This window comes from Daldinia childiae, assembly GCF_008694065.1.
Source record: "Daldinia childiae strain JS-1345 chromosome Unknown Scaffold1, whole genome shotgun sequence".
NCBI classification, from domain to species: Eukaryota; Fungi; Ascomycota; class Sordariomycetes; order Xylariales; family Hypoxylaceae; genus Daldinia; species Daldinia childiae.
The window spans coordinates 2,558,153-2,585,226 of record NW_022984642.1 but is presented as its reverse complement, the minus strand read 5'-3'; the positions used below and the strand labels follow the sequence as shown (position 1 = coordinate 2,585,226).

Below are 27,074 nucleotides of genomic sequence, written 5' to 3'. Positions count from 1 at the left end.
GAATCGTCTTGGGCTCGATATCCTTTAAAGTGAAGTTGCCAGGTGTATACTGCTCTTTATCTTCCTCCTTCATTGGCCCGCCATCTTCGAACGATAGGTTCTGCCTCCAATTCACTGGAAGAACCATGATAGAGTTTTGACCTCGTCTCAATGCCCCTTTTACCGCGTCACTGTGAAGTTCGGTATTAATAGCTCGACGAAATGCAGTTATGGCGTGGGTAAAGTGATAGTTCTCTACTCGCTCTGCCAACTTCTGGCCAATGCCGTGGACGACTAGAACCAGATCTGTGACCTGCGCGCGCTCTTCGTCGGCCTTACAGGCTGGGCAGGCATCATTCCTGTCATTCTCTTGTGAACTATTGAAACCTGATAGGGCTTGTTGATATTGTTGCTCTTGTTTCCTGTGCTTTCTCATCCACGTCTCATAGTTAAAGCCTCTCACCACCGGAATGCCAACGGTAATGCCTCTCATTATCTTTGCTACTGGGCGGCGGCCGTAATAAGCTGAAGGCTTCAGGCTTGGCTTTAGTAAATACGCCGTGGTCTGATCTTTGTATATTACATGATACTGTTCGAACTTTTTGTTGGTTGGAACAGGAGAAGAATTGTCTTCGTTTGGAGAGGGTATCAGACTACCTTCAGCTGCTGCTTCTCCATGGAAACAACGGGCTGCACAAAATGGATTGCTAGATATGGGTGGCTCCATCAAATCGTCGACCTTTTTAGAAGACTTGCCTAGCGCCTTTGGCCATAAGGGATGCGAGACTTTTTCCTCACCTAGAGGGCCAACTTCTACGGCACATCTAAGCTCATCGTTCCACGTCTCAGTATGGGGCCTGAGCTCTCGATATCCAGCTTCTAGCTGATTAGCTACAGTGGGATCAATTGGCCTCATATCATCTCTATTTTAAATTAGTGAATGCTTTCTACCAGTGGGAATATTGATTTAATACCTATAGAACCAAGTAGCTCGAAGAACGGTAGCAATATCATTTACAGGAGACCAGTATATGGGCTTCATCTGTAACGCGGGGAGAGATACTTCATGTAACCTGGATACACCAACCGTCACTTCGCGCGAAATCACCTTTGGAGTTTTCACAGGCTTAGGAGGGGAGGATGAGTTCTCTACTGGCGCAGGACGAGGCGGCCTGGCTTCTTCAATCCTCATCTCCTCACCAAGTCTGCTGGGCTGAAAAGTATTCGCCCTCGGAAATGACGCCGGTGGAGAATTAATCGGAGTTTCCGGCGTACCTACGCGGACAAATGGTCTACCTGAGATACCGTCGTCCACTAACGAAGATTTCGCAGGGACTGGCACATTGGCGCTTTTGTCAATTGAAGGATACTGAGCTGTCGTTGGGGACTGTGACGTTATACTTGAAGGCTGACTATTGGGCTGTTCATTAAGTTGATTTGATCGCATCACAGAGTCGATTGGCGACTGGTTTGAAGACATGTTATCAGGCGGCGCATGGCGTTCTGTGACGGAAGCCGTCGAGTCGGTATGCAATGTATTCATCTCACTCATAACAGCTTGAGCAACCATATCTCTATTAAGCTCATGTTGCTTTCGCCTTGCAACAGCACAGAAAGATGTCCGTAAGGCTACACCAACATCAACAAGAAGCTCTTTGCAGCATAAGAGCGCGGCAGTTTCTGGCTCCGGCAAAGATTCAGTGAAAGGCTGGACCTTTTCCCGCGAGGGGCCTTCGCGTGCATGCTTTTCAGCATGTTCCACAGCTAGTTGGCGTACGATATCACGTAGCTTCTCGCTATTTGCCTTAGCAAGTGAAGGGCTAGGAGGTCGGTTCTGCCGGGCATTGGAGTGATTCTGACGGTAGGCATCCGAAGCGAGACTCAACCAAGCTTTCTCTATCGCGTTGTTGTCCCCTGGTGAGAATGGACGTAGGCTACTCCTAATATATTTAGGATCGGCAGCAACAGCAATAGGAGCGGTAGAAAGAGGTTCATCGATGGGAACGGAAGACGCGTAAAAGTAATGGGCGTTTACCGGCGGAATTTCGTCGATATCGGAAGAGCAAGGGGGATGAGATGTCGGGGCAAACCGGCATTTCGATCCAAGGTTATGTACTTTCGGAACCTCTCCGTAGTAGTTGTTGACGGTGGTTGAAGGCATTATCGATTCGTATTAGATTTTATCTACCCGGTCTACTTTTCAAGACTTGAAATCTCAAGCTTCTATCTCCCTCACACCTGCAAATTGAGAAAAACTATCGCGTACAAATGACTAGCGGGAAACAATTGTATTAACGAAGGCATGCTTTGAATAATGTAGGTGCCTATGGTTCTATTTTCGGCTGACCGCTTAGTCGGTTAGTTGCTCAGCTAGGAGAGACGGCTACTCGCAGGCAGAAAAAGTAAACATCATGGTAAACGGGGGCTGGGAGCCGGAATCAAATAAGACCTTAAACACTCTCGGAAATAGCCAGAGCTGACTGGAGCTGACGACAGACAAGAATCTGCGTAGAATATTGAAATCGAAGGTCGAATGTCGAAGTGAGGTGAGAAGCCCTAAGGTTCAAGGTACCTCGAAGACTCTACTGGATGAGCTTGGTGAGTAGGGTACCAAATGGCCACATGCACATGCATGAGCTTTGTATGCGGCGGTGACGTGGTTAACTTGGATGCTGAAGATAGATTAATGAAATGGAATGGAACGGAATGAAATGATGCAAGGACAGCTTAGACCCCGGCTGGGATAGGTATAGGTACCTACATGTACCTTCTATAGGTACCCTCTGTAAGCTGTAGGTACCTGCTGTAGGCATCCAACTACTTCCTCAGTTAGGTGCTTCACCCCGCTGTGGCTGCCCCCGCAAACCCGAGCCACGCTTCGAATCTCTAGCTCTGCTTAGGTTTCCAAGATCTCATTAGATCCATTCTTAGCGACCCGTCGACCTTCAATTTATATTATTCATCGTGAGTTTCGAAGTATGTAATGAGGTAAGTTAGTCAGGGCTAGACTGGAAATACAGTTTAGATAATAATTTTAAAACATCATCCTTCACTCGTGCTTTTTTCCTATCTTTTAGATTTGACCTACTATATAATTGAGTGCCTCACCTCCTCTACCTCTAGCCTGCTTCGAATACGTATACGATCCGAAAAGCTGCAGCATTGACAGGCTATCTCGTTGCCTCATATTATAAGAGGTATATAAATAAGCTCCTTGGACGGGCCAAATCCGGACGGACCTCTGCATTGCAGCCGCAAGTTGTCCTTGGCATACATAAATATATGCATGTCTGTCAAAACTCAGATGTCCTTGCCTTTGGTATACGTACGCGCAAGATCTATCATGTATACCGAGCTGCTTTGAAGCTGAAGCTGAAGCTGATGATGGATGATCTGCGAATATAAGCTGGTCTGACAGAAAGTCAAGATAAAGTTGAGCTTAAGGAGTTTGAAATCCAATTATACTCTCTTGTACGCGCAATGACAATCAAGTTAATTTGATACACCATTGCTATTAGGCGCCGTTTCACGAGCTAATTCCCGACAAATATGCATACTATAATAGCTCCAGTAGTCAGCGCCATCGACATGTTCCAACATATGTTTGCTCTCTTAGTAAGAGCATCGAGAGATTATGTAGGCGAGAGTAGAAGCAAGGGATATGGGCCGAATTGGAGGTTCACCGGATATACCTAGGCACTAATGTACTGCATACTTGATAGTATGCATTAGTGTTGAATTTGGAGATATTCTTTGGAGTTCTTGACAACGGAGAAGGCGAAGGTGGTGGCGAGTGTGGTAACGGCCCTGATGTGTATTGCAGAACCAGTACGACCAAGTTATCGATCTTAGTGGTTGTTTCGTCCAAGTCCCTGACGATTGGGTCGAGGTTGATGGAACCCTAGCCGCGAATAAGGCAACTCACATTTGCTGATAGAGAATAGCGTACCGCATTGGGGCGGGGTACGGAGGTGCAGAGGGAACACATTAAAAAAACGCTAAAATTATTGGACTGACCCCAAGGGTGAAGGGGGTAAATCCAAATAAAACCGATTAAAACTATATTGTTTATTACATATAAGCCTTTAAATAAGAGGGGGAAGCGTATAACCAGGAGAGGGAGGAAAGAAGAAGGGAGAAGGGCAGAAAAGGAAGGAGAAAAAAACGGGGGGAAAAAGAGGAAAGAACACGGGAGGAAAAAGACGGGAGAAAAGAAAGAAAAGGAAAAGAAAAAGAAAGAAAAGAAAGAAAGAAAGAAAAGAAAGAAAAGAAAGAAAAGAAAGAAAAGAAAGAAAAGAAAGAAAAGAAAGAAAAAAGAAAGAAAAAGAAAGAAAAGAAAGAAGAAAGAAAAGAAAGAAAAGAAAGAAAAGAAAGAAAAGAAAGAAAAGAAAGAAAGAATAAAAATAAATAAAATAAATAAATAAATAAAGAAAGTAAAATATAACATTTAAATTTAGTAATTTATACGTGTATTTAATTATTTACGTAATATTTATTAATATTTATTAATTTTTTATAATGTTTAATTTATTAATATAAATAATAAATTTTATTTTAAATTATAAAAAAGTAATAAATAATTAATAAATATTACATAAAATAATAAACGAATAAATTTACAAAGTTTAAAATATGTATTAAAATAATTTAATTTTAATTTTTTAATTTATTTAATATAAATAATAAACTTTATTTTAATAAATAAATAAATATAATATAAAAACATTTATATTTTTTAAAAATTTATATAAATAATTTAAAAATTATATGTAAATTTTACTTTATTACGTTTATTTTTATCGATTTATTCATTAAGTATATCATATATTCACTTATCGAATATTAGAAAAAATATGGTTATACGTGGGGGTGGGTATAATGACAAATTTGGGTTGTTTTTTTAATGTGTTCCCTCTGCACCTCCGTAGCGGGGTCTCGTCCTTTTCATTCTCCTTCATTGGTCAACGAAAGCCTTCAGTATCTGATGTTGCAGTTTCGACAACGTTGGGATTGCCCCTCGTTTCACTGACGGACATGCAATTTCGCAGCTCACATACATATATGTTTGGTACTACGCTGCCGTTATATGTACGTCGTCGTGGCCCTATTGCTTTTCTCGAAACTCATCATGTCCCGTTGAGGCGGCAAGACAACCTATGAAGAAGCGCATACTATCGTTTCTAGAGGCTTGGATAGTAACAAGCATCAGCCACATATATGCGCTCTAGATACGGGTTAGCCTATGAAATGCTGATACCGGACTCTATATGGTTATCTACATATAGGGGAAGGAACTCCGAGGTAAGCCAAGATCAGATTTCTTCTAGACACAATCTAAAAAGAGATATATCTCTTCTTTGTCGAGTTCATGTAGTGTATCACATTTTCAAACCTTTGTCCACTTTTCTGCGGCCTTCTGGGTTAGGATGTCTGAACGTGATCTGTGAGAACAGGGGTATATACATATGTATGCAGTCGCCCCGGCATTGATCAACATTAGGTTCCTTTTGGGGGGGAAGACCTCGCCTCAAAGGACAGCACTAGACAAGGTAGATAGGGTAGTGTAGGCCAAGGCTAATAGTAATAATGCTGTCCTGGCTTGGCAACCGTGAGCAAACGAAACGATGTAATTTGTTAATATCCTGTCCAGCTGCACCGGTTGAAGTAGGAGGGGCACAATGGATAGAAAACGAGCGAACGAATAAGCTGGATGTATGTATATACACAAATTAGAGAGGGGAATAGATGGGGTAGATCTGTTTTATAAAGAAGATTAAAAGTGGTAACTACCTGTAAAGAGGTAAAAAGGTAATAAGGTAAAGAGGTAGAGAGGGGGGGATAAACTACCTAACATACACCCATGATCCCATCTGATCCAATCTCGCACCATTCACCTATCCATCAATCAAGTCGTCTTATCTACCGCTGGTGCTGCTTCACTCGTTGGAATACTGCACGGCACTGTTATGCATCATCAGGGATGTGCGATAAGGCTGTAACTCCAATCAACGTCGCCGGACGCGTGAAACGATATTGATTATACCCTACGACCAACCTTTAACCATACCTTTGGTCATTATATCTAGTTACATCTATATCTTTTCTCCTCACGTTGTCAATTTCTACACTTTTAATTCATTTAATCCATTACAATACCCTTTTGGCTCATTCTCCCTTTTTCTAGATCCTTACTTCTAAGTGGCTTTTAGGTACCGGTATGTAAGTATTATTGTGTCCCCTCATCCTCTTCCCCCCCTTCGTCTTATTCTTCCTGTTCTCATTGCTATGCTATTTCCCATCTCCCCTCTCTTTCTTTCCCCTCTTATTATTATTAAACAATAATGATACCTGGGAACACACGACAATATCAGCCCATTCAACATCAATGAAAGGAATTATACACGCATACCAAACTTTTGAATTTTATATTTTATACATTACAATAAAGTACGACTTACACGCAAGGTGCTAACGTACTTCAGACAACACACGGTTTACACTTTAACTTTGGACTTACAAAAAGGCCCGTCCGTATTAGCTGTTCATCGTACATCGTACCTATCGCCAATTAATATCCGACTCCATCATCAACTTTAAATCCCCCGCCATCTACCTCATCTTCCCCCTCCAATCTACATATCTCACCCCCCCGTCTCCTCCCCCCGCAATTACTTGCACCTTGGTACACCACTGGACCCCCGGTGCTCGAGCGTTAGGGGTAGTGTATCTGATTCTGATATGAGGCACACGGCCACCGCCGAGACTTATCAACTTACATCATAAATAACATAGAAATAAATAAAAAAACAGGCATTGCTATGAGTAGGACAATGACGACTGTCGCTCTCCCCAGACCAATTCCTCCACATCGTTCTTCATCTGGCATTGTTACCTTATCTGCCCCAATAGCGCTCGAAGCTATCAGTGCCCAACAGGTTTCTAGCGCAGCGCCCGCGCCCATCCCTAACAAACACATACCAGTTTGTCCCACCGGCCCAGCACCCGCTCGTGAGCCTAACACGCCACCACCATCACCAGGCCGCGCGAGACTGAACGACATAATGAACGGCGCCGCTCATCTTTACTGTATCCGCCTGAGAAGTTCGAACGACTGGAATCGGGTTCTCTATGCCTCTACAAGATCCACCCTGCTGACGTAGCAGCCGCCGTGGATTATCTCTCCAGACAACCTCTACCAGACCCCGCTCTAGTCTTCCCTTGGTTTCATGGATTGCATCCGAGCAATCATATCCAACAGACCTTTTTTGCATCGAGGAGCAAGACTGTACGGCAGATACCTAATTGTTTACGTGGAATCACATTGGTGAAAGCAGATGGCGATCTCTCCACTGCACGCCTAAAAGGGGCACTTGCACCTAATGAGTTTATGCAACCGGGCTCCGATGGAGAATTCGTCGAAGTCGACCCCAGAGAAGGGTTCTCCGTTCGTAACTTTCAGATCCAGGCTGCCAAGACGGCCGTAACGTCCGATATCATAGTATATGGTGAGGATGCTGGTCTAGTCCGTAAGTGGGCGTGGGAAATCGCGTCGGCGCAAGCTAAATGGAGGAAGAAATACGAGTCTATCCCGAAATATAACACATTTATTTGTGTTAGTCCGTTTAGAGAATTCGAAAACAAACATGGCGAGATCGTTGCTGTTAATTCGGAGGGTCTTCTAACAGGTGCAGTGGTTGACTTCTTCCACCAAGAGCGACTGGAGATGTACTCAATGACTAAAGCAACCGAGATATCGCGTAATGTGTGGATGGGCCCAACACCCGAGCCTTCAGGAGAAGAGGAACAATCTTATGATATCCTTATCGAATGCAGTGATCTCGGTCGACTAAACCCTGGTGCGCTGCAAGCAATTGCTGAGGGCACAAACGATGAGGTAAAACAGCCTTACCTCGACTTCCCTTCGTCTGGAAGTATCCTTCCGCCGACATGGTCCCACGCTGAAGCTGATGGTATCTTGGATACGTGCAAATGGCTCTGGCACCTCTCGCACGGAACTTTACCTTTGAGGTCGGATACTGATGTAGACGGTGATTCGAACATGTCCGATACATCCTCCACCACCGAGGTCGAGATGCGTCCTTCGCGGAGGATTCTAATACATTGTGCTGATGGGTATACCGAGTCCACCATGCTCGGCATCGCATACTTCAGCTATAGCACCGGCCGACCGGTCCACGAAGCCTGGATGGATTTGCACACAAAGATGAAGCGAAACTTCTTCGCCTATCCGACCGACGTATCCCTACTAACCACGATCGCGCACCGTCTTCTCCACGAATCCCCCATCTGTAGCGACAAGAGCCTGCTGGAAGTTACGAACCTCGTGCGCAACGAGCCTAAGTGGCTCGCCTCCCTCGACGGTTCGTTCCCCAGCCGCATCCTCGACTACATGTACCTAGGCAACCTCGGCCACGCCAACAACCCGGACCTACTAAAGGCCATGGGCATCAACCAGATCCTCAGCGTAGGCGAGACGGCCATGTGGCGGGACGGCGACCTTGAGTCCTGGGGCGCGGATAACGTGCTCGCGGTCGAGAAGGTTCAGGACAACGGCATCGACCCTCTAACCAAGGAGTTCGAGAAGTGCTTGGAATTCATCGGTACGTTGCTTATCCACTTTCCCGTAGCCCTTAGCGTATTATATAGCTTGTCCTTGTTATTATTATTTTTTTTTCACGTTATTCCCCTCGTCTAAGACCCGCTCGCTAACCGCAAAACAGAGCGCGGCCGACGGAACGGCACCGCCACCCTGGTCCACTGCCGCGTCGGCGTTTCCCGCAGCGCGACCATCTGCATCGCAGAGGTGATGCGGTCTCTTAGCCTCTCATTCCCGCGGGCGTACTGCTTTGTGCGTGCTCGACGGCTCAATGTTATCATTCAGCCTCATCTAAGATTCGTGTACGAGCTGCTTAAGTGGGAGGAGATGTTGCAGCTCAGACGTCAATGGGCTGAAAATGTCCACGATGCCGGGCGAGGTATCCGAAGGGAACTCGAGTGGGGCGAGATCGCGCGGGAGATCGCATCGATGAATCGCCCTTATGCGAGATAAGATGTTTAGAGCCGGCTCTGATCGAAATATTGTATTTCGAAGCATTGAGGGTACGGTACAGTCAATGCTTCGGAAGTCATAAACTTTGCGTGATTTGCTGCAAAATCACGACTAGGAGTAGCGGAAGAGTCGAGAATGATGATGAGTTTGACTCATCATTATCGTCTGTGCCCACACTCGACTAATCAGACTCTCGAAGTGTACAGCAGTACCCATACATTTCTATTTCTTGGCTTACGATTGTGCTTCGTTTCGGAGTTAGCGGACCAGGCGGAAGCAACCACATGATTTTCACTTCTAACGACGGTATGACACGACTTATTTTTGCATTCTCAAATACAGACAAAGGGGGAGAATATGGGGAGGGGGCTGAAAACCAGGGGGGCACCACATACCTACTCCGGGCCCTGTTGCATCGTCAGTTCATCTACTGGCGCCGCGGCGTCGTGGGGTTTTGAAGAGACAGTTTTTTTATTTCGATCATTCACGGATGGAAGGACGGGTTGGATTGGGGGTGAAGCATTAACTTACGTTTGAATCGTTTATTGTAGCACTGTTGTAGTAAGTAGTACGCACGTACGTACGTGTATGTGAGGTATGGATGGATTGGACTGGAAGGAAATTCAAAGGGTTTAGGGATTACGGAAACTGGATATCATCTTCAAATAATAAGACTGTCAAGGGGATTAGGACTGAGCCACAGTGGACAAATACCACTCCCAGACTGGTTCCACCTCAATGCTGACATGTACGTTCAACAAATTGCTACTATTAATAACATTTTGTTCTCTTCGACGGTGAATATTAGTAATCTGTATTGAGAAGTAAATGATGATACTCGGTAACTTCGTAGCTATGAACCCAGGCCACTTGGACGCCAGACGCTTAATGCAAAAACACGACGCTCTCCTTCACACAAAATACAAATCCTCCTTCTCTGGGATGTATGATCGCTCTCAGACAGTAGGGCTTTCGCGGTGGTACAGAGATGAGCTGTGGAATTAATAAAAGGAGGGAGAACAAAACACCATGCTCCCGACTACATAACCATTTAACGCCGTCCGAATGCTAATTCCCCTTTGTGACGTACTGCCAATTGTCACCCCCGAGTCCCCCATCATCATCATCGTCATCCTCCTCCTCTGCTACCCTTATTTCTTCATTGATTCTGCTGTCCAAGTAATTGGAAGGATTGCTCGTGCCGGCATGACTGCTCTACGGTCCATAATTAGAGGCATCGAGCTTATCGTCGCTATCGAGGACACTAGAAGTATAATGGTTAGTTGGGCTAGGACTCGAATAAAGAAGAGAGACAAGAAGGTGGTAACACGAACGAGAACTGTTTCACAAGGTAGCCCTCTCCACCTTGGTCCATATCAATGTTAAAGACATAAAAACCACCATCGTTGGTAACAACCATAACTTGTGGGCTGCTACTACTCATAGCCACTACGCTGCGTAATTGTTGGTTACCGCCAGGGCGTGGTGCTGTGGACGTGCTCTTTGGTATCTTGATATACGCGAAATCGCGCAGAGGCTCCCACATCTCCGTCACAGTCTGTGGTAGATAATTTCCGACAACGCCAGCTACGCTGCGACCCATAATCTGCGATGAACGGCGCAGCATGCTGCTAAATGACCCGCTTTGCCTCCTCCTATTCGCCACGGGGTTATTCGCCGTCGATGTTGGAACGTCAGCGGCCTCACTACGTGGAGAGCCCTGTGCGCTATTAGATGAGTCGTTCCCACTATCATAGCTACGACTACGAGACCAACGATCTTTCCGAGGAGAGGTGGGGCTCTGTGCCTCAGGGTTGTTACCGTTAGGCCCTGGCTGCTGAAGTCGGAATATGTGTACGGTATCTGAAGTTGAAGACACGCAGAGAAGCGAGCTCGCCATATTGAAAGACATACTATAGATCGTGCTAGGATATGTTCCACGTCGGAATTGGAAAAGCTTCTCTCCACGGGGTACCGAGAATACTCTAATGATCGTCCCCGTCTCACTAGCTGTTGCTAGCAAGGTCCCTTCGCTGTTGAGCGCAATACAGGACAGGGGAGAGCGATGTGCCTCGACTACATTAACGGCTCGCATAGTCAACGTATCATATATAAGGACGTCTCCGGACGTTACGGGAGCGTAGAGCGAGGCTGGCGGCGCATGCGAAGGTCGCTTATCCTGTGTATCTTCGCGGGGTTTCGGCAAAGGGTAAGCGAGGTACGAATGTTCGTGGGAAGGCGACAATGCGCAGACAGCGGCAGGATTCGGAGAGGTCGCGATATTAGTGAGGAGTGACATAGTAGTTATATCATAGAGATAGATCTCATCCTCGAGCACAACAGCTAATCGCTTGCGATTTAGGCGGACGGCAAGGATTGCAGATGGGAAGGTGAGTTCGCATATAACGGAGGCGCGCTTCGTATTTTGTACTATAAGATGGCGAGGGGAGAGCGAAAGCGACGAGTGAAGTCGAAAATAGCATCTCGACAATAGCGATGTTGCCATCATCGCTACTAAAAATCTTAGAGAACGGTTCGGTGTGGTAGATACGAAATCCCCTCGAGGTACCTATAGTTATTAGCTTCTTAAGGACTTATTACCCTTACGATATACTACACTGAGAGAGACAGAGTTAAGACAAGAATCGACATACCGACAGCTAGGCAGCTGTGATCTTGGTTGAAAGTGACGAAATTGAGAGCCGGGTTCGACATGGCTAAAGTAGAACGGGCGATTCGGGACTGAAAATAGGAATAACTATTGCAGCTCTATATTAAATAGTTGGGTGTAAGATGTACTAGATTATAACGACCCAAAGTTATAATATGATGAATATTGAAGCTTTGCCTGTAAGTCCGACTCCAATCTAAAGGACTCCAATCTAAAGGCGGTCTCTGCGTCAAAGCCGTCTCAGTTCGAGTATCTCTTTCCCCGTCATGACAAAGGGAAATCAATAAGTTAGGCTAGAGTAATAGCTTCATTCGTCAGGACGGCGTAAGGGAAAGAGCTGAGAAGTCGGGCTGCTGGATAAGATGTGTATGATGTGTTGTAACAGGTACCTAAAGCTTCCTAGATTCGTCAATACTCGGGGAAAGCTGGAGATGCTAAAAATCCGAGGAGGTTGGAATTTAGATTCTGGGTGGGGGAGAAAGGCTGAAATCATCAATCAGATGCTATTGTCAGGCGGGGAATCACTGGGTACGTATTGTTACATATACCTTTTTAAACCGTTAACATAACGCGCTATTACGCTGTAGCTGTGGAGCTTAGGTCTTTTAGACTCGTGCCTGCTGATGAACCCATGTGCTGATCACTACCGCATACTAAGTCACGTACCTACCTCTAGGTACATTTTATAGTGCCTGCCCTTGTCAGGTAGGTACTTGACTTAGGTGCGTCACTGCTCGAATAAGACGAGCCTTCCAACTACGACGAATTTGAGGGTTAAAAAGTTAGCACAATTTTCATCTTTGAATTAGGTAATGCGACAATTCTAATTAACTAAAAGATATTTGAAAAAGACATATTTATAAAAATAAAAATGAGCGTTAAATTTAATATTAACATGTTAAATACACGTAAAGGGAAAATACATCTCGGTCTTATCCAAAGATAAATTAACTAGTTACAGGCAAAATATGATAAGATTTACTCACCTAAATCGTCTTACTCTCAACTAACCTATCATTACTCATACTCCTACAAAATCATACATACAGGATTACTCTTCCACGTGCCTCCTTTAATTAGGATGGCTACTACTACCAAAGTCAATGGCCAACAAGGCCCGGGCCGTTCAACAAAGCAACAAGCCCTAGACGATCTGGTTATGGCTGTGCGTCTTGTTTCTACCATATATACAAACATCTTAATTTTCTAATCTGCCCCTCAAGACAAACAGCAGTAGTATCGTATCCAAACGGAGTGTAGAGCGCATCTACTATCCAAACGAGCCTCACTTCTTTCGTTTCTTTGTAAAGAAGTTCCAGCGGCGAGCTCCGTTAATCAATCGAGGCTATTATATTCGACTACATGTAATTGACGTTGCTGTTCGTCGATTCCTCGAAAGGCCTTCAGAGAAGAAGAAGGTCGTCATAAATCTAGGCTGTGGAAGGTAGGTTTCTATCTCACCGTTATCTTCAATGCAGTCTCTAATATTTAGTAGTGACGTGCTCCCATGGCAGTGTATGACCAGATACCCTGACAAATGTCAAAATGCCAAATTCGTGGACATTGATTTTCCTGACTTGATAGAAAAGAAATGCCGGATCGTCCAGGACACTCCCGAGCTCAGATCTCCATTAACTGGGCTGAAAACGAATGTAGGAAACCATGTAGTACTACAGAGCGATCAGTATGTCGAGATTGGTTGTGACCTTCGTAACATCTCCGATATAGAACGAGCGCTTTCAACTGTTGTTGATATAGCTCGCTGCGAGTTCATGTTCGTGGCAGAGGTCTCCATTACATATATGGAAACCGAAGGCGCAAATTCAGTCATTCAATGGGCTAGCACTCTTGGGCAAGGTAGGTTATCCTGATACATTTATCCTAGTACATGAATTACTACTAGGGACTGACAAATATCAGCCGAGTTCTGTCTACTCGAGCAAATTATTCCAGACGGCGAGGATAATCCGTTTGCAAAGACGATGCTGGCGCATTTTGAGAAGTTGAAAACTCCTCTGAAATCTGTTTTCAACTACCCAGATATCAATACCCAGCGGGATCGCTTCGTCAAAAGGGGCTGGTCACAGGTCAATGTTGACACTCTCTGGCAAATATGGGCCGATGACCAATGGCTTTCGGCAGATGAGAGGAGAAAGCTCGACGAGATTGAGCCCTTTGATGAATGGGAAGAGTTTGCAATTTTTGCTGCTCATTACTGCGTGGTTATCGCCAAGACAAATCCGGTAACAACTCAAACGGCTACCAGCATCTCCAGGGATCTTAAGAGCTTCGAGGCCCCTATATTGTCCTTAGACGCCGACTTCAGAGAATATTCTGGTACTCGCGGGCAACGCCGATTTGGGGCTGCGATGAAGTTAAAGAACCACCTAGGAGAAGAGTTATTATCTAACACGTTCGGACTTGGGACGAATAGTCGATTAAGATCATATGATCTCTATGCTAGCGAGTCGACTCTACAAGATGTCAAGACGCATCATACTGGTCCAAGTAGTCGCATGTGCCATACTATTACGAACTTAGGCGATTACGGAAACCTCCTGGTGGGAGGTAGGGCTTCTCCGTCAAGCGCTCTACGAGATTGCTGGCTCCTCCATAAAGGGAGCAATAAATGGCAACGGGTAGATGACCTCCCAATACCATTATATCGGCACGGAATAACAAGACTCGGCAATTCAGAGCTCGCTCTTTTAGTCGGAGGTAAATATGACGCATCATCCATTTTTAATGGGTGCCTCCTCTATCGACCAGGCTTGGGTTGGATTGAGTGCGAGATTCAGGGGTCAGAATATGAACCAGTTTTTGGCAGCCTGTTAGCTAGTCTTGGAGGACCAACCCATTCCACGGCAAACGATGGTATCCAATTTGATGGTATGATGGCAGGTGGTATCTCTCGAGATGGCATTATTGCTAAGCAGATTTTGCGATGGGCTTTGGTACTTCCAGAAAATGGCAAGCCTATAATCTCATTTACAGTTTTATCGACTTCAAATCCTCTTAATTCGCCGACACTGGAGATGCGTAAAGTCAATAATCCCGATGATCTAATCAACCGCTACGGTGCCTCTGGCTTTATTTCTCCGGAAGGATATCTGACTATAATTGGGGGCATCGTCGCAAATGACATAGTCACTCGAGATCTTGACGTCCTGATTATAGATATCTCCGGCCTGCATTATAAATCGTTTCCGCTTGCCAGATCGCAGTAATCCTAGGCCATTACTTATAGGGGTTTCAATCGAGCAAGATAGTGACGGCCAATTGGTTGTAATGGGCGGAGGTGCTACATGTTTCTCCATGGGAACATTCTGGAATCCGGGATGTTATACACTAAGATACACCCCTAAGGCTTTTACTAAGGGGGTTCCGACACTACACAGTAATAGGGGAATATGGAAACACTCAAGAATTGTCGAACTTACGGAAGAGGTAGAACGGAATCATGCCTCGACTTCTTCAAACGGGGAGGCTGTGGAGAAGGTCGACATACCTAGGCTTCAGATCAACACAGCAGATGAATTTTCGGCAGTGCTAAAGGCTGGGAAACCTGTGGTTTTCGAGGCAAGCCAATTAGGAAATTGTACCCAGACCTGGACATCAGACTATATCGTGAAACAACTCGGTCCTGGTAGAGAGGTAATGATTATCACAGGTTCCATATATGACCCAATCTAATCATGTCACTAGGTTGTTGTTCATGAAGCCGATAGCCAGAAGATGGATTTTAACAGTAAGAATTTTACGTATGTCACGAAGAAATTTGGAGACATCATGCAGGGAATCTCAGATGGTCAAAAGCTATATCTACGTGCCCTTTCAGGAGATCACCCATCTGATCAGCCGGCTAATATCAAAATCGACTTCCCGCAACTAGCCGAGGATTTCCAACTTCCCAATGCGCTCTCATTTGTAAAACAGAACGAATTTAGTTCCGTGTTGCGGATCACTGGGCCAGTTAATATGTGGCTTCATTACGACGTAAGCAGAATCGCGAGTCTAGCTTTTAGTATAACTGGCTGACATTATATCAGGTTATGGCGAACGTATATTGCCAAATAGTGGGCTCCAAAAGATTCATCTTATTCCCGCCGACAGATGTTACCAAGCTCTCGTTTGCTCCAGGTTCATCTAGCTCGAGTATAGATGTATTTTCTGAACTTGAATCATCTTCTCTTGCCGAAACACATCCTCACGAGGCTGTACTGAAGCCTGGCGATATACTGTTCCTCCCACCTCTTTGGCTGCATACTGCAACTCCATTGAGTAATTTAGGGGTCGCTGTTAACGTCTTCTTCCGTAACCTTGAAAACGGTTACTCGAGTGGAAGGGATGTGTATGGAAACCGGGATCTTGCGGCTGTAAGTTCTAAATTCTTATCCGGTTACACTGCCATTCATTCCCATTAGCTAGGCTGTTTTACACGTAACCACCACTAACTATCAACGCTACAGTACGAAAAGGGCCGTCAAGATCTTACACGCATCGCAAACAGCTTCGGTAAGCTACCGTCTGATATGCGGGACTTTTACATCAAGCGTTTAGCAGACGAACTCGCCCAGAAAGCACTTGACTAAGGAACTAGCCAATCTTATAAATGATTTACGTACCCATTTGACACGCTACCTAAACGACTATCGAAAATGTCGAAATATCCCTTGACTCAAGTTACTTGGCGGTAGGTACGTAAAGGGGGATAACGGCCACAAGCTTGAGTAGGTATCATGGAATTTATAAAGCCGATATCATAGTTTGAGCGACCATTTTACTCAAATGAAGCCGCGCTCTTAAATCTGGCGGCGGGCCATCATATATTAAAACAGATGCCTAGGTACTGTAGATATAGTATATTTTGACGCTAGTCCTCCCACTATGTGATTTTGCGGCTCCTATATGAAGCATCCAAGCGAACTGCTGCAAATATCTAAGCATTAAACCTCAGGTTTAAACCGGAATTGGGACCGGGCCCACCGGACCAGCCGACGAGGCGATGTTGGCCTGATGCATAGTCCGCGGACCAAACCAGTCAGGATAGTCGATTGCCGTGTGAAACATCTGATAGTTGGCCCACATGACAATATCCCCTTCTTCTAAACTCGGGATCAAGATATATTCTGGCTTTAGCACTCTTTCCTGGATAATCTTCAGTAATTTCCTAATTTCTACGAGGTCTTCGACTATCCTGGGTTCTTCTGTCGGGGATGAGCGAATGAATAGCCTCCTTGCGCAAATTCCGTGGACTTGGAAGGCTTTCTCGCCTGTTACGGGGTTGACCCAAACCACTGCGCCGAGAATCAATAATTTTATTCTTAGAGAAGGGGTTTGGGGTTAGGCATGTCCTTGATACGTACTGGGATAAGTTTTTATATCCTTCGGGTCGAAGTCACCTAGATTCTCAAGTTCCTTCTCTTTACCCTGGCTAACAAGGCCAAGTCCGTTGGAATTCCCCTTACAGTCACCTATCCACATATACTATTTTATTGTCAGCAATTACTAGCCGTCTAAATATTCATAACTATAGAACAATCCACTCACCGGATGAGGTGCATATTCGACCCAGCTGTGATCTGCCATCTTTTTCTCATCTTCCGTCATCATTTCGTACATCTGAACGTTACTAATAAATGCCGTAAGGCCTGGCTCTACCTTCATGCTGAGGCCGGACCCGTCATCCCATCGGATGTTGACTTGAGGCTCGGTAGGCCGCTTTATACAACGCAGGGTCGTAAACCACGCCGGGTCTCTCCCATAGAGCGGCGCGTCCATATGCCATCGTTGGAACCGGGTATTCCCTTTCTCGAACTCGTCTTGTGGAAGTTCTTTTTCATGCCAGTCATGGGAGAGCGGTTTTGTGATGTTCTTGTTCTTGATGCCGTAGTGGTCCTCACCTTGGAAGCCTTTTCCAATTAGGCGGACGTTCTCGGCACCCGGTATTCCTACTACTTCGTGTTTCGCGATGTTTCTTATATCATTTTTAGGATTTGTTCTACTTATATCAGAAAATGCCTTAAATCACTTACAGAAAGCAATCCTCCTTTGCTGTTGAAAGTCTTCAAATCACCGTGAGAGTGAATCTGTGGCGCATTGGGGTCAAAGCGTGTTACCAGATCCCATTGCTTTATTGGTGCGAGGCCCTTCTGCCCCTTGACCACAATGACTTTATGGGTCCAGATAGCGTCTGCCAGGTGGCGGACGTCGATATCTGACTATATTGAATACCCGATCCATAACTTGGTGGGGGTGGTGGCGCTTACCATTGATATTATTCAAGTCTATATCACTGACAATTGCACCATAGTCATGTTTATCGTTGGAAGATTTCTTCATCGGCGTGATCGTGAAGGTAGCTTCTGAAATAGTAGCGCTTGGCGACATTATGAAATCTTCTCAAATTTATATACAAGTTTAATTATTTTATATAATGGCATGTAATTTGTCCTGAGAGACATAATCGTCTAGGGGAGAGACAATGATTAATATAGTCTGTTGTCGTCGTTGATATGCTCTATCAACAACATGGATGGGTTATCTATCGGAAATGGCCGGTGATGCGAGTCACCGCATACGGTATCAAGAGATGGGCCGGGGGTCTCCAACGAAGATCAAAGTGTAATGGCTTACAACAGGGAATGATAACAATATCTTCCCTTCTTTAGTATATCATCATTGCTGGGATATAGATAGTTGGTAACTTAGTGACTAGGTGTAAATTATGTTCATGACACACGTACGTACACATACGCATACCCAGATATATAAACATCCTATGGCTCCTCTAGATACCAATAGACCAGGCAAATTCTAACCTCTATTAGCAATACTTATCAATAATAAGATACAATGCGGCCACTATCAATCATCCAAGCTGTTTTCGTCTACTCTGGTTTCTCAAGGCTCTGCCTAGGGCATTATCATTTTTACCCGAGAGCAGACCACGAGCAGACACTCATCAGCGAACCGACATCTACCAATGACATCCCCGTCAGTACGAGAATCTACTGGATGCGCCAGGCCAACCTTGCTCTCCCACCCTTGTCCCAAAGCTCCATTCGGAACCGTAATCGTGAACCACACGGCCAATTCGGGGCTGGGGGAGCTAGTCTGCACAGGCGCCAACAGTAGGAGCGCCACTGGAAACCCGACACTTCATGGTACGTATATATGAATTATATATATATTCTTTCTTGGTGTAACAAGGCTCACAATTACGACTACAGGAGAAATTGCAGCTATAAACAATTGCACACAGATCTTAACGGACCCCAGGCCCTTACAAACTATCACCCAAAGAGGCACTCGCCGCCTTCGCAGACTTATCGCTATACACCAACGCCGAGAGCTGCCCGATGTGCGCATCTGCGGTGCGATTCGCCGGGTTCAGGGAGTACGTGTACGGTACATCGATCGACACGCTCGTGGAGCGTGGTTGGGACCAGATCCAGATCCCGTCCGCGGAGGTATTCCAGCGATCGTCAGGACTACCGAGTTCAAGTGCTCTGATCGCTGATGTCCTGACGAACGAGACGGATCCATTATTCGCGTGGCAAAATGATCCTAAGTATCCCTGCCCCCGGGGATGCTCGCGGGTGGAAGGACGTTGTGAGGCGGACGCCGCGAAGAAGCCTGCTATAGTGGTTAGAGTGCATCGTGGCTCTATATTGGCTGTGGTAGGGAGATCTGGGTATTTGGCATAATTTAATTACTACTAAATTGGCACCATTTGGAGGATAGGAAAATAACTTCATAAATCCGTTACTATAGACGTGGGTTAATATTAGGGTTTTTTTTAGCTTCTAGATATTTTCTAAGATATACCCAACTATTCTTCGATATCCCCTATATTCATAACAAGACAATACACACACAGTAATATCATTCCTTAACCCTCGACTGAAGTAGACCTAGGCCTGCTGCTTTCACCCTCCCCCCTCATCTTCTCATCCTGAGCCGAACCACTTTCTACATCCGCGTCAACCGCGCGCAGAACCGGAACAACTCCAGGAACCATATTCGGTATCAACGTATTCTCGTCCGGGAAGAAGTAATTCAAAGCGTAGTACATAGCCACCGACACGAAGAACCCATACAACCAGTTAAACGTAAACAAGTTCACGAGCCCCTGACTAATGTCCACATTCTGCGGCGTAACCTTCTTCGCCAAAGGCGGAAGAAGCGGGACAATAACAACCAGCGTCGGGACCAGAGCGCGCCAGTTCACACCCCATTTGTACCGATAAATCCCATCGGGATCATACAGAGCCGGGACGTCATACCGGCGCTTCTTAACAACCCAATAATCACAGACCAGGACACCCGCAATCGGCGCCATGAAAATCGCATACGCGCTCATGAAGTTCAAAAACGCGGCAGCCGATGATATGATAATCCACGGACACAAAGCCCAGCCGCCCAGCAGCGAGACGAGCACCACGCCGCGGCGGATGTTAAACCACTTCGGCGCGAGAGACGTGACGTCGTTAGCGAAGGAGATGCCGTTCGCGCTGATATTCACCGAAACCTGCGCGAGCAGCCAGATCGCCGCGGCAAAGAACGCTGCTGCTCTCCCGCCGGGCGAGCCTTGCCACTGGCCGATGATCTCCAGCGGGGACCAGTACACGGTCCCGTATACTTTTTTCGAGGCACTGGCCGAGATGATGCCGAAGACGCCGACGAGCGTTTTGAAGATGGGGATGAAGGGGAGTTGCCAGAGCTGGGCGCCGCGCGTCTTGCTGAAGCGCGAGAAGTCGGGGATGTTTACGGCGAGGGTGGAGTAGCCGCCTGTTACGCTGGTCTGGGGGTGGTTAGCGGGATGAGATGTATGAATATTTGAGGTTATGGTTGTTTTGGGTAGGTACGTACTAGATTCGATAGCCATAGCCATGCTCGAGTAGACCCGGACACCGTGGCTGGTGCGTAGAAGAAATCGCCTTGTCCACCGGCTACTACCGTGATCCAGATAACCATCGCCAGTGCCATCGGCGTGACTAATACCGTCTTGATCCAGAACAAATGCTGCAGCCTATGCGACGGGATCATGAGTAAGGGGAACTGGATACACCAGTATATGAAGTAACTCAGTAGCCCCTGGCTCGTGGTACCCGCCGACTTGGGTAGTCTGTTAGGGAGTCTCGCGTAACTTGGCCAGATGGCGGTGATGATGGCCGTCACGCAGGTCCCCCCGTTGGCGCTCTGAACGCCGAACCAGAAGAGTGCTAGGATGGCTCTCGTCACAACGCAGAAGTAACTTAGCCAGTAGCCATAGCTAGCTCGACAGGCGATAGGGAACGGAATGTGTAAGTCAGCGCCGATGGCACCGTTAAGGACTGTCGGGATCGCATTGCACTACGGTAACATTAATAAGCACGATGTATATTGATATGGTGTTGAGTGAGTCTTCTGAGAGCTTGCAGTCTTGAATAAGATAACGGGGTATAAGGGGTTTAAGAGAATAGCTCCGGAATATACATACTATAGCTGCAACAAGAACAATAAGAACAGCGTCAGTAGCCGTCAAGCCAGTCGTCATTATAGCGCTGGCCGCAGTCCATGTCGACACAGTCACCAAGTCAGAGTACCAATATCCAATGAACGCCCACTTAGTCCAGGTCTGTTTCTCTTCCGGGACCGGGTCTTGGTCTATTATACGGGTTAGTGGCCATATAAATAGTACGGAATGAAGATAGACGTACCAGCATTTGTCCATATATGAGCCGGGGCAATACTGCTACTCTGCTTAGGCAATTTCCAACTATCCCAATCCGTCAGTCGAGTTCGAGTCTTTTCCTTAATAGCATGGCCCCGCTGTCGAAAGGTGAACGAATCCATTACTATGATCACAAGAGGGATTTGTTGCTTCAATTGATACTATCCCATTAGGTCCTATGGTGACGTATACGAAGTAGACACCTTTTGTCTTTTAAGTCTTACCTTGAAAGCTGTTTGTGCGACCATCTACGTTCGCGGAGACCGTATCATATATCTAAATCTTACAAAAGCAACCATCCGAATCTCGTTCCAAGACATGGTGGTTGGTATCATTGCAGAATTTATCTGTTGGTACTAACGGAATTTCGTCACAGAGCTGACATGTGTGATATCGAAGATAAAGCAAGTTGCCATCATTGGCAAATCAGAGTTGAGAAACAAGGTGCTTATCATTACCCCAGCTCTCTTTGGGTATGATACTCGGCAAAGCAATGACCTCTCTCGAACATCCCGGTCCGATAGATGCTCATTCTCCGCACGGGGAATAGATAGTCTGCATATGCAGTTTCTACGCTCGGCGTCGGGTAAAAATCACACAACAGACACATGGTTTGAAGGTTCAAAATCATTCATTACGGTAGTTGGAAACCCCATTAGCAACCGCCCGTCTATGTAGCCTCGATTATGGTCCCCGAGGCCGCCTTATACACAAAATAAAAAAACATGAAAATAACAATGCTCGCCCCGTCCTCATGTCAATGCTTTACCTTTTTGGTTTCCTTTCCATCTACTCGCCCTTTAGCTTATCCTGCGTCACTGTGAACGCCATCTCTAGTAACTCCTCTTCTTCCTTCTTGTGAGCAGCCTTTAGACCAGTGGCAACCGACGCTGAAGGGTTTCGGCCGGCGTACATAACATGCTTGCGGTCGTGGAATTGAGTTTCGTTTAGGAGTGTTTCGATACGCGGTTGAGTAAAGCTCCATGCACCAGCATTGAGGGGCTCTTCCTGAGCCCAGACAATGGTCTTGGCATTCTTGTACGTATCTAAGTTCTCCTTAAGCTGCTCCCACGGGAAGGGGTTGAGCTGCTCAATTCGAGTGAGTGCAACATTGTCGATCTTGTTGTCGGCGCGGTATTTGTGAAGCGCCGCCCACACCTGACCAGTGCAGAGGATGACTCGTTCGATTTCTTCGGGAGACTTGATGCTACCAGCTTCGTGCTCCGGGTCGGGAATAATCCATTTGAAATGAGCATCAGGTCCAGTAAATTCCTCGATGTTGGAACGGGCTAGAGGGTGTCGTAGTAGCGACTTGGAGAAGAAGATGATTAGGGCTATAACAGTTAGCAATCATATACAACATAGTAGATCTCGTATGAATAACTTACGCTTTCGGAATTGTCGGTGCATCTGTCGGCGAAGAATATGGAACAGGTTAGCAGGCGTAGTCATGTACGCAATCTGCATGTTACAATCCTGGTGCTGGCGCTCGAGCTTTTCCTGAGACGGGTATACGCGAGGGTCTTCGTTGCAGAGTTGCAGATATCGTTCCATACGGCCAGAAGAATGCTCGGGGCCTTGTCCGTCATAACCGTGGGGGAGAGACATGACCAGACCGGTTCGCTGCATCCACTTCACTTCGCCAGAGGCGATAAACTGGTCAATGATACATTGCGCGTTGTTGGCAAAGTCACCGAATTGTGCCTCCCACATAACCAATGCATTTGGCGACGACAGCGAGTAACCATATTCGAAACCTAAAGCACCATACTCACTCAAGGACGAGTTAGAGATAACGAATTTGCCTTGGTCCTTGCTGACGTGCTGCAGGGGTGTGTATGTGTTCTCAGTTTCTTGGTCGTGGAAGACGGAATGCCGTTGCGAGAAGGTACCTCTCTCTACATCTTGGCCGGAAATACGAACGTGATTGCCCTCAGTGACGAGCGAACCGAAGGCGAGAGCTTCGGCGGTCGACCAGTCAATGTTCTGACCCTCGAGTACCGACTTAGTGCGGTTTTGTAGGATACGCTTTAGGTTGCGATGGACATGGAAGTCCTCAGGAGTAGAGCCAATGACCTCACCAATGTGCTCCAGAGTCTTCTGGTCGACACTGGTCGACATGTGTGGTAGAACCTCAGTCGCCAACTCCTTGGGGGACTTGAAGCCGTTCCAGGCAGATGTAGTCCACTCCTTGGATGTTGGCTGATAATCTTTAGACGCAGCGAAGCTTTCCTCTAACATACCCCATACCCATTGCTTGTGTTCTTCAACGTCCTCTTTCGTGAAAGAACCGTCCTGGAGTAACTTCTCTACGTAAATGTTGATTTGAGGGTCCTTGGCACTGATGCGCTTATACATCAGGGGTTGAGTGAAGGAGGGCTGGTCCGTCTCATTGTGACCGTGCTTGCGGTAGCAGATGAGATCAATAACGACGTCGGATTGGAACTCGGCGCGCCAATCCGCAGCCAATTGACAGACGAAGTTCACGGCCTCAACATCGTCAGCGTTCACGTGGAAGACGGGCGCATCGATAGCCTTGGCAATATCCGTACAATACGCGGTCGAACGAGCGAATCGAGGGTCAGTGGTGAAACCAATTTGGTTATTGACGACCAAGTGGATTGTTCCACCGGTTGAGAAGGCCGGGAGGGAGTGGAAACCAAGACATTCATATACGATACCCTGGGCAGCGAAAGCGGCGTCACCGTGTAGTAATACGCCCATGGCAGTTCGATGTGTCGTCATCATTGTTGTAGTGCTGGATAGCTCTGGTTTTTTCCTAGAACGACTGGATCTTCGGCTTCAAGATGAGAAGGGTTGGCCACAAGAGAAAGCTGAACTCGTTTGCCGGACGGCGTAGGACGCTCGAAGTTCATACCCAAATGGTATTTGACGTCTCCTGATCCTTCATCTTCAGCACCAGCAGTACCTGCGAATTCGCTGAAGATGGACTCGTTCGGCTTGCGGACGACGTTGCTGAGCACATTAAGACGACCACGATGAGGCATTCCGATGACAATATCCTTAACACCGTAGTCGACACTTCGGTCAATGAGCGCCTTCATTCCGGGCACGAGGGTCTCGCAACCCTCCAGACCGAATCGCTTATCATTGGGATATTTCGTAGCTAAGAAGGATTCGAAGCTGGAACTCCAGATTAAACGGTCGAGAATTCGGCGCTTCTCGTCAATGGAATACTTGAAGGGTTGGGGAACTTCGACGCGCTCCCTCAGCCAGTCGCATTTAGCCCTATCAGGGATATGAATAAACTCGACACCATAGGACCCGCAGTAGTATTCTCGCAAGCGGCAATGATCTCGCGGAGGGTCATCTTGTCTCGGCCTTCTCGCTTGAAGCGCGGGAGGATACCTGGGCCCAGGGTAAACTCCTTATCGAGATCCTTTTCGGTAAACTGGTAGTGGTCGAGGGACAACTCCTTAATCTTAGTATTCGAAGAACCTCTTGGCTCGTTGCGAATACCAAGAGGGTCGATATCGGCCTTGTGGTGGCCACGAGCCTGGTACGCGCGGACTAGTAGCTGTACTTTCAGATGGTTCGTAACGTCAGAGCCATGACCGACTCCCACGCCCACGGCTGGCCCAACACCACCAGTCGCATTGGGAACGAGAGTGGGAGGAGGGTGAAAGCTTGCTGGATAGGCATGTCGCCACTCTCCATATTTTTAAAGTAGACCTGCCATGACACATGGACGCTCTCCGGATCCTCTTTCCACTGCAGATACATCTCATCGATTAGTTGGCAGTGTTGCCGGATAGGAAGTTGTCATTAGGAGAGGGTGCCGACGTCGTGGTAGAGGAATACCTCTTCTGGGAGGCGATGGCGAGAGGACGACGAGCGGCGCTAAGGGAGAAACATCTCGAGGATTGGGAGATACATTTCGAGGTACGGCAGCTAGCTCTAAGAAGCTGGCTGCTCGAAGATCGGAGGTGCTACTCAGCATGGCGCCAGGCTGATGCTTCGACAGCTATAAAATGTATTAGGATCGTATAGGAAAAAATGACAAACTTGCTGTCTACTCGGGCATGTAAAACCCCTAGAAAACGACTTTATTAAACTCCTACCAAAGGACGAGATGCTATTATCTCGAGAAGAGATTAAGGAGCGGCGGAGTAAGTCTAGTTTGAACAGTACCTTAGTGAGTTGAGGTGCTGGAGGAGAGAAACTGGGATAGACTGGGAATGGTCATGCTCCCCCAAGTTTGGAGAAAATGAAAAAACGTACATAGTAGCGACTGCGATTGCCCCTGCCCCTGTCGTCACCCGGTCGCAGATCTAGAGCCAAGAAGACCCGGTAATGCCGATTATACGATTAAACAGTATTATAAATGTTTTTAGACCGTATTGTTCGGCTGTCGTTTACATGCAGTTAAACATTAAATTTAAATTTACAGGCTAAATTCGGCTTCTGGAACACAGTTGGGTTAGGCTGGTTTAGGGCGGCCACTTGAATCCTGACGTTTTAATTCGGTAGAAAGGCCCGATTCTTGCCGTAAAAAAAAATCATTAAAACCACCGAGGCTATGGTAGACCTTTTTAACACTTAACATAGATTCTACAATCGAGGCTTTTTTAATCGCTCAAATAACTTAGTTTGTATTTATACGATATCACACTTATTTTTATAGAACAATCACACAGCAACATCCCGTCCACAAGGCTTGCTATCAAGGCGCTGATTAATCCACGCAATGTGTGTCACAGGACGAGACGGCAGTTGGCTCAGTTTAGCTTGGAGGTTACAGCATGTACTAGGTACCTAGCTAGGTTCATTAATAGAAGATACCTCCTAAATGAACCTCAAGTACATACCTACTTACAAGGTAATGAGCGCATTCCACGTTGATTGGAGTTGATGCTTAGGCGATATGAAACTATCAAAATCATTAAACACTTAACACTAGATCCCGTTGACCCGTAAAACTGTAGGAGTCATAAAGATGCGGTAAAGACACCGCTCATACATACTATATAGTACAGATATTTGTTTCCATAATTGTTTCGATGCTTCGGTGCCAATAATTGAAGTCGTTTCGACACGTCGTCATAGAAGCTAGTAACCCTTGGCATCTTGGTTACTGAGCTGTACATCTTGAAATAAAATGTCCAATTGAAATGCTTCTTTATACCGGGATACTTAAGTACAATGTACCTATCTTCACGCTTAGGTGGTGTGGCTTTCGCTATCATGTGGGGTCCTCAGCCTCAAATTATGAGTATTAGGTACAAAAGTACCTAACATATAGACAGCCTTTCATTGAAACAGTCTTTTTGTCTATAGCAAACATTTAAACTCTTCATCCCAAGGTCAATCGCATCGGAATCTCAACTCACCTACTTCTTTAGCAACAAAAACGTAATATACTCAAGAGATCTTAGGGGTAGCCTAAGAACGAGCGCCCAGTACAGGAGCCTTGCCGTATGAGTGCGCCGTAGTATTACCATCCCGATCTTTTAGGCACCTTTTGATTATATCACTTCTCATTCGGTATCTATCAAGTAATTAATTCTAAAAAGGGATACCATAACCGACACATCTAAAAGGTCGAGTTAGGATCGAATTAGCGTCTTTAGAGACAACTGTATCCTGTAGTTGACCGTTTTTCCATCTTGAAATAA

General features: G+C 46.3%; 8 protein-coding genes across 8 annotated transcripts; 3 read left to right on the top strand and 5 right to left on the bottom strand.

The window, feature by feature from the left end:
* Nucleotides 1-946: 946 nt before the first annotated feature.
* GL218_00671 (uncharacterized protein) lies at nt 947-2,140 on the bottom strand (the record flags this gene model as incomplete). Its single annotated transcript, XM_033577103.1, has 1 exon — nt 947-2,140. The coding sequence occupies one exon, from the start codon at nt 2,138-2,140 to the stop codon at nt 947-949; it is 1,194 nt and encodes a 397-aa protein (XP_033442359.1).
* Nucleotides 2,141-6,809: 4,669 nt separating this feature from the next.
* On the top strand, nt 6,810-9,049 carry GL218_00670 (Dual specificity protein phosphatase PPS1; the record flags this gene model as incomplete). The annotated part of the gene is made up of 3 exons (XM_033577102.1): nt 6,810-7,080; nt 7,143-8,600; nt 8,721-9,049. 3 exons carry the CDS (start codon nt 6,810-6,812, stop codon nt 9,047-9,049), a joined length of 2,058 nt encoding a protein of 685 aa, XP_033442360.1.
* Nucleotides 9,050-10,264: 1,215 nt separating this feature from the next.
* On the bottom strand, nt 10,265-11,764 carry GL218_00669 (Autophagy-related protein 18; the record flags this gene model as incomplete). The annotated part of the gene is made up of 3 exons (XM_033577101.1): nt 10,265-10,313; nt 10,384-11,608; nt 11,704-11,764. The coding sequence occupies 3 exons, from the start codon at nt 11,762-11,764 to the stop codon at nt 10,265-10,267; spliced, it is 1,335 nt and encodes a 444-aa protein (XP_033441921.1).
* Nucleotides 11,765-12,801: 1,037 nt separating this feature from the next.
* Nucleotides 12,802-16,312, top strand: GL218_00668 (tRNA wybutosine-synthesizing protein 4; the record flags this gene model as incomplete). The annotated part of the gene is made up of 8 exons (XM_033577100.1): nt 12,802-12,885; nt 12,944-13,164; nt 13,216-13,577; nt 13,641-14,943; nt 15,125-15,374; nt 15,426-15,716; nt 15,770-16,096; nt 16,190-16,312. The coding sequence occupies 8 exons, from the start codon at nt 12,802-12,804 to the stop codon at nt 16,310-16,312; spliced, it is 2,961 nt and encodes a 986-aa protein (XP_033441920.1).
* Nucleotides 16,313-16,679: 367 nt separating this feature from the next.
* On the bottom strand, nt 16,680-18,110 carry GL218_00667 (uncharacterized protein; the record flags this gene model as incomplete). Its single annotated transcript, XM_033577099.1, has 6 exons — nt 16,680-17,017; nt 17,087-17,207; nt 17,271-17,697; nt 17,756-17,769; nt 17,840-17,937; nt 17,990-18,110. 6 exons carry the CDS (start codon nt 18,108-18,110, stop codon nt 16,680-16,682), a joined length of 1,119 nt encoding a protein of 372 aa, XP_033441913.1.
* A 595-nt stretch (nt 18,111-18,705) lies between these two features.
* Nucleotides 18,706-19,242, top strand: GL218_00666 (uncharacterized protein; the record flags this gene model as incomplete). The annotated part of the gene is made up of 2 exons (XM_033577098.1): nt 18,706-18,886; nt 18,953-19,242. 2 exons carry the CDS (start codon nt 18,706-18,708, stop codon nt 19,240-19,242), a joined length of 471 nt encoding a protein of 156 aa, XP_033441470.1.
* Nucleotides 19,243-19,614: 372 nt separating this feature from the next.
* GL218_00665 (uncharacterized protein) lies at nt 19,615-21,560 on the bottom strand (the record flags this gene model as incomplete). Its single annotated transcript, XM_033577097.1, has 4 exons — nt 19,615-20,526; nt 20,595-21,077; nt 21,205-21,371; nt 21,425-21,560. 4 exons carry the CDS (start codon nt 21,558-21,560, stop codon nt 19,615-19,617), a joined length of 1,698 nt encoding a protein of 565 aa, XP_033441469.1.
* Nucleotides 21,561-22,227: 667 nt separating this feature from the next.
* On the bottom strand, nt 22,228-25,399 carry GL218_00664 (2-oxoglutarate dehydrogenase, mitochondrial; the record flags this gene model as incomplete). The annotated part of the gene is made up of 5 exons (XM_033577096.1): nt 22,228-22,772; nt 22,827-24,206; nt 24,317-24,662; nt 24,716-25,089; nt 25,261-25,399. The coding sequence occupies 5 exons, from the start codon at nt 25,397-25,399 to the stop codon at nt 22,228-22,230; spliced, it is 2,784 nt and encodes a 927-aa protein (XP_033441468.1).
* Between the last annotated feature and the right edge of the window lie 1,675 nt (nt 25,400-27,074).